This window comes from Asparagus officinalis, chromosome 3 (assembly GCF_001876935.1).
Source record: "Asparagus officinalis chromosome 3, Aspof.V1, whole genome shotgun sequence".
In the NCBI taxonomy this organism is placed as follows: Eukaryota; Viridiplantae; Streptophyta; class Magnoliopsida; order Asparagales; family Asparagaceae; genus Asparagus; species Asparagus officinalis.
This window is the reverse complement of record NC_033796.1, coordinates 20763648-20770732: the sequence shown is the minus strand read 5'-3', so window position 1 is coordinate 20770732 and position 7085 is coordinate 20763648. Positions and strand designations below refer to the sequence as shown.

Genomic DNA, 7085 nt, shown 5'->3' with positions numbered 1-7085 from the left:
AGACCTTAGTTTGATCTCCTTGTTAGTTCGAGCACTGTGATCCACATTCTAGATTTGGATTTTCTTTCAAATTAATTTTTCTTCATCTTTCATTATTATACTATTTCTTCGATTGATTTTTTATTTTATTTTTTTCTCCTCCTGGTTATTTCTCCAAAAGAATAATTAATGACAAGTTATTTTATCAACAAGTGAATATAAGAAATCTCATCCCTGAAACTAGCTATTGCCTTAAAATTTTGCGAGGAAATAATAAGCAAGACTCAAATGAATGATTCTTCTTGCATAAGACTTCATTCATATTTACTCAAAAATATTCTGAAACACACAACAACATAAATGATACCATGAACTATATTTGCTACACAGACTCTACCCTGCTAGATTTGAATCTAGAATGTCTAGACCACATCTATCTAATCAGATATTGATGATAACAGAATTTTTTAAAGGAGTTTTATAAACCGTAGAAGATACTTAAACAAATCAAGAATCCTGACGAAGTGTTTTCCTTTAAAACCTCTTAATCTCAACAGACTCAATACCTGATGTATATCTGGATATATCGATATGAATTTTTATGTGTGAAGCATGCAGATGCCAAATTAGCCCATGTGAAATTTGATGTATATCTATACATATTTCCATGTGCAGTTAAAATCTGTTTGCCGTAAACTTACTATGCCTGAATATGCCTATAAATGACTAACTGATTCATCAAAAATGAGGATGTTATTTTAAAATGCTGTAATTTCATACTTGATATGCATGAAGCTCAACAAGATGTTATGCAGTTAAGGGTAAAAAGAAAACCTTGACTGTTGCAATCTAGGTGTCTGAAGACAGTCAAAAACTGGTATCAGTTCCTTTGACCTAGATTCAATTGTTCGAGTTGGAACCTTCTCTATCTCAGTTTCTCCACCCATATCACTGTCATTGTCTGTGATGGTGTTTCCTACTGTCATCACTTGAAAGTATATCTAAGGATGAAAAAAATCAATTTGGTATAATTAAATGATATAAAAGTAATATCAAACAAAATAGAAGCACAGTCATCACACATCCACGAACATAAAAGTACCTCAGGCTTTGCCCACAATGGAACCTGAGCTGAATGCATATGCAATTCAGCCTCAGATATGTACTTGTGATGGTTTTCTTCAACGCTATCTTTCACTTTTGCATCTGAACCCTTGTCAGTGGGATAAATACTAGTTCCTCTTTTCACCCCTTTCTGGGTAACCTTGGAGCTTTCTCCATTCCCATGTTCACCATACACGTCAAGATAATCAACTCTATCTCTTCTGTTCCTTTTATGACAAACATCCCATTTCTGAAGTGGCTCCACCACTATCCTCGAATCACACTCTTGTGACAACCCACTAGAAACTGTACCTAATCCAGTTATATCCATGCCAGAATCTTTCCCACTTAACTGCCGCAAAACATACTGAATAATGCTTCCAGATGGAGAGAAAACAAGCAAGTGGTATTTTGTCCTTAATGAGTTGAAGTCTTGGTACAGGCCAGAACTCTTACAGTTGTGAAAGACGGAAGCAATGGCTCCAGAAAGAGGACTAACGCGGCCTGTAGCAGCTGCTGCGGCACCAGACACAGCTCCTTTCCACCCATTCCCATTTCTAATTCTGCTTACGGCTGACAATGTAATTGGATTGCCAGAGGGGTAAAGGAGATTTTGGCTGTTAGCCTTAGATGGAACAGAGTTTTGGGGCCCAGTCTTCAATGTCAGATCAGGTGCATTGCTGCCATTTATCAAATTGGCATCAGAGACCTGGAGGTTTAAAAAACCTCCAGAGGGAGAAACTGAAAATAAATGACTAGTACCCCTAGATGAACTGATCATTATCCATTGGCTGTCATCACTAAAACTGATATCTTGTATGACCTGATTTATGTAACAAATGAAAAAGAAAGGTCAGTGAGAAAGGAATGAAGTTCAACAAAAGAATCATGACTCTATGTATGCATATATACCGCGTTTGTGATGCCACGTTGCAACCTGTAAAGATGAATGCAATTCCCCATTGCACCAATGTGTGATGAACTACATTGTGGAGAAGGCATAATTCGGAATACATTTATATTGTGACCATTAATGGATGCTGTAACTAATAAGGTCCCACTGGGATCAAAACATAATGCAGAAATAGGACTCCTATGTGCCCTGAACTGCACAATAACAGATTTGAGAACAATATCTCGTATAATAACCTGGAAATAGTAGAGAAACCAATCAAGTATTAGAAATTAGAGGAAGAGCATAAGAAAAGAAATAAATTTAAATGGTTAATCTTAGAACTAGATGCAAACCAATGCAATGGTTTTAAAACAAGTACGTGTGCAGAAAAATAAAGTATAGAAACTGAATAAACTGAACCTTGCCAATAAATGAGCTTAAGATGCTTCAATCACTTTCTTGAAAGAATTAAATGACCAATAAACAGGAAATTTTTCATTCAAACTGTAACGAAGATAGCTTCAAGGGTTCCTTTGAAATTTGTTCCCTTAAATTGACAAAGGCAAATAATAGGCAAGTAAACGATCAAAAGTATAGTTATATTTATTGCAAAAGAGGCAGATAAATATGCTCTTGAAGAAAAAGCACTAAAACATACAAGAGGAAAATGGATACCATTCCAACATTGTCTATATCAGGCACATGACTGTTGATAGTACCATTCGCTTTAAGGCTGGAACTTCCATTTTTTACGTAGCCATTGTTGTCAGCTACAAATTCAGAGCAATACTTTGAAAGCTTCTTGTACCCAATATCTCCAAGGGTCACAATACCAGCTGCAAGCTGTTTGCTTGATTCTTTTGCATAATGTGCCACCAAACTTCCATTTGAATAAGATTGAGATAAACCTGAAGTGGTGGTCAGGTGCTGTGGGCTTACGCGACTAGTATTTGACACAATAACTGAAGTTCCACTGTACGCAAACCACCTAGGACCAACTGCAAGTGGTCCATAACCTATACCCCCAGATCCAGGACTTCCCCAAACTATGGGACATGTGAGAATAGTGTATTCTCTCTCTAAAGTTTCAGCATCAAAGCAATGAATCTGCAGCATAAATGGCATTGTTCTTAAAACTATGATTTCAAGAAGAAGAAAAAATAGTTCTGGGAAGAAAGTTAAAGAGTGGGCATACCTGAGCAGCTTGAGAAATAGCTATAATGCGAGGACTACACCTCACTGAATAAACTGCTGTTCTGAACTTCAAAACATGAACATAATCATGAACCTTTAATGAATAAAAGTGAACAAATGTAGGCAATGAGTTATCATTACCCAGCTCCTGGGTAAAACCTGCACTTTCATTGGAAGGAAAGGTCCCACCATCAGAATTGTTATTATTCCCAGATAGAGATACATCTCCAGCAACAACCAGCAATGGACGAACATCAGAAAATTTATCTTCAGACCTCTTTCTTGCAACAGGTTTCTTTAGCATTTGCAGAAATGAAACTGGACCATCATGTCTGGAAACTAGTTGCCGAACATCATCAGCATCCTCAACATCCCAAACCTGGAAACCAGACCTATAAGCCAACAACAGAACTTGGCGCGGGACACCATCTTGACTTTCTAATTTGTCAAATCCAGCCCAAAACACCTAAGCGCAAATGAATAGAATTATTGAGAATAGGCACAGATAAATGAAATTAACGGCCTTATAAGTTGTTGAGCAAAGAAACAAAGGATACACATCAGAGGAAAGACGACAGTAATCACACAAGGAACAATTTCACAATGTATTACTTAAACATCAAACTATTGTCACTGTAATGGTAACGAGACCAACGCTCACGGTGAACTACGTTTTAAGCAATCAACACATATATATATAGGAACGGTGGAATCTAATTAAGGGTGAATAGCCACTTCAAACATGAACTAAGCTTTAAGCAATCAACACATAATCCCTTTTTTACTTTTAAAAATTCTAGGTTATGATGCATCATGTCATATCCTTATCCGTGTCTGTGGAACAGAGCTCGGTCACTATTTTTCATGATGATTGGCCTAGAGATAAATTCAGTGTGTTGAGAATTTTGATCATTTACCTAAACTAATGGTGGACAGAGGATTAAGTCCTTGAGGAATCAACGTTGGATTCAAATACAACTTCCGATTGCACTTAACCCCAACTTAAAAGTGGAAATTATGACTTTACATACAAGACTCGTAGTTTTAATAAATAAGAAAAGAATAAGTTCTCGGATTTCATGAGGCAAGCAAGAATCCTGTGTACCGCGCAATTAATTGGAGAAAGATTCGATGTGCAAATATGGAAAACCACTCCATCACCCAAAAAAAAAGAACAGGGAGCAACACCCACCTGCTTGTCTCACAGAAGCTGTGGAACTCCTCTTTTCTCCCAACACTACCTCATTTTCTGCTCATCGTGTTTGCAACGACATAAATCAAGTTGGTAAAACACCTAAGTGTGGCAACTCCTAGCATGAGCCAAGTCATGCAGGACATCAGTTCTACAGGATAGTTGGAGAGGAATAGACGGCAAAAGCCAGCGCCTACTTCTGATCTCTAAAAGCACCTGCTTTTAAATCCATTGGTGCCTTGTCCCCTAAAACACTAAAGAAAATAATTTGTGTTGCATTTAAAACCTTCCTCATACATTATTCTGGTTCTCTCTCATTTGCAATTTCAACAAGTACAAATTTATAAGGGAAGAACCTCAACTTCAACTACTAAAAAATAACGTTTTTATGTTACGACCTCAAATCCATTCGAAATTTTATACATTTTCTACACTGTCAATGCCTCTAAAAATTAGTAAACGCTCAATCAGGTACAACCAATATCCTACACAACGGTAGTTATATTTCTCATCAGAAAGGAGCACATCCAACTCTCTCCTATTCCTTAAATAAAACATATCCAGAAAATAATATCAAAACATAATGATACTCAATCATAAATAATGCCCCAAAAGCCCACATATTTGCCACCCACATATTTGCCACACAAAATCAACTGTGGCAAAATCCATAACAGCTTTTTCTTGCATAAAATCAAAATAGCATCCATAGTTCAAAAGAGAACAATAGCTGGCACACCGAGAATGATAACTGTATTAACAGATTCAGCTGCCCTGAAGTGTATCAACAAAAGAACATCTTTCATTAATCCGTCCAAACTTGGCATAATGGCAAACATGAGCCACGACAAATAACGCTTTTCCAAAAAAGAAATCCGACAATGCATTACCGCTCTAATCGACAAGGAGAAAATCTGACTCCCTTTTTCCTAATGATCCAATAATGCATTACCATTCCAATTGACAAACAGAAAAGCTGACATCCTTCATCCAAAGGAGAAATTTCCCTAATGATCCAATCACAATGTCCAACTTTATGATTTGCAGTCATCATAAGAACAACAGCTTTCCCACAGAATAATCAGCTACAATTTACTGAATTTAAGAGATCCTTCTAAACATAGCATCATTTGCTCTCGAGTACAAACAATGCTTCTCCCAGTACATAATCATCCTAACCGACAAATAGTGAATCTATGTCCAGATTATTACCATCATCCTAAAGTCAACACCATCACAAGACTGATACTTCCAAAATAAGAGATCTTCCCAACAAAGAAACTGCCACAACACTCAAGCTGCCACAAATTAAAGCGTTTCCCCAAGTTAGAACCTCAATCAGACATTAACGTTCTTGTCTATAAACAGCAATTCTAGCTCACTAGTTCCCTTTGACACCTTGAAATTGGGTCCCTTACAATCTCAAAACACGATCAATCATCCACCAAACTTCCCAAAAGTCAAACCTTTTCCACGGTAACATCACACCTATGGTCGCGGGAAAATTCCAACTTTTCTCACGCAACCAAAATATCAAGTTTCTACTTTTAGAACCAACATTCATCAAACATCAAAACAGAACACTAAATTAAATGAATATTCATCTAATACCTGATCACGAGCAGCATCCTCATCGCGATCAGCTAAGGACGAAGCGACCGAAACCCCCGCAGATTTCACAGTCGACGCCACATTCGAAGCACCATTAGAGACAATCCTCAAGTAGCTCGAGAAGCTCCTCATGAATCCATTGTTTCGTCCGGATCCTTGAGGCCTCTGCCCCTCATTCCTCATCCCAAACGATCACCAACAGCGCCAACCAAGCAATCGAGACCAAACCCTTGAGATCTCCCAATATCACAAAATCTCACAATCATAACCTCAGGCTGTTTCTTTTGCTCTGTAGAATCAACAAGAAACAGCCCCGATTCAGAGTCAAGTGTCGACATCCGCCATCTCCGATCAAATCCCAAACAATCGAGCCAGAAACTAACGAAATCTAAAGAACTCGGAGCAAATTTTTAGGTTTTTTCCCCTCGTTCTTCTTCTAGAGAGAGAAAGAGAGAGGTAGAAGAAAGGATCGCTTGTGATCAGATAATGAAATGATGACACTCTTCTCTGTCTACGATTACGTCTTGGTGTTCTTTACCTCGGAGTTCTATATATAATCTTGCGCTTTTTACATTTTAACCCCCTGGTTTGGGATTAGATTATTAGAATTAAAAAGGCAGAGGTTAAATTAAGGAGGACTTTATTTAAAAAGATTAGGAAAGGGAGGAGATCTCTTTGTCGTGCTCAGGACGTCAAAAGGGTTTTCACGAGCGGTAAAACAGGGCGAGGACCGAGATAACTTGTTATCTAGGAACATTGTAGTTAAACGATTCTTTAAACGAGAGCGAGTTTTGTCTTTTGTCGTATTAGAATGGACGGTGCGGTTTAGCAGCGAGGTAACGTGTCGCTTAAGCGGCAGAAGGGATCCGAGGCGTCGACGTTTGCTTCTCGTTCTCCAGCGGAGCACCCGATGCGTTGAGACGAGGGAGAGCAAACTGGGAGGATGAATCGGGTCACCGCTGGTGCGGATAAGGCTCATTCTGGCTTTTGGGTCCTCGGTTTCTTTGTCCCCAAGTTAGTACTTTGAAATCGTCCCCAAAAAAATTGTTTTGGTATTTAAAAAAGAAAAACTTTATTAATGCAATCCCTTTTTTCTTATTTGACCTAAAG

General features: G+C 38.1%; 1 protein-coding gene across 2 annotated transcripts in view; it reads right to left on the bottom strand.

Annotated features, from left to right (window-relative positions):
• Positions 1-6507, bottom strand: part of LOC109833297 (autophagy-related protein 18f-like) — an 8319-nt gene extending 1812 nt beyond the window's left edge. Inside the window, exons 1-6 of one of the 2 annotated variants that reach the window (XM_020400909.1) lie at positions 5976-6506; positions 3174-3638; positions 2654-3085; positions 1996-2232; positions 1082-1906; positions 814-980 (exon numbers count right to left, since the gene is read on the bottom strand). In XM_020400909.1, coding sequence (XP_020256498.1) covers positions 814-980; positions 1082-1906; positions 1996-2232; positions 2654-3085; positions 3174-3638; positions 5976-6158 — 2309 coding nt within the window. In that variant the 5' untranslated portion in view covers positions 6159-6506. Of the gene's footprint in view, positions 1-813; positions 981-1081; positions 1907-1995; positions 2233-2653; positions 3086-3173; positions 3639-5975 lie in introns of both variants that reach the window. The other variant, XM_020400910.1, reaches the window with a different exon arrangement.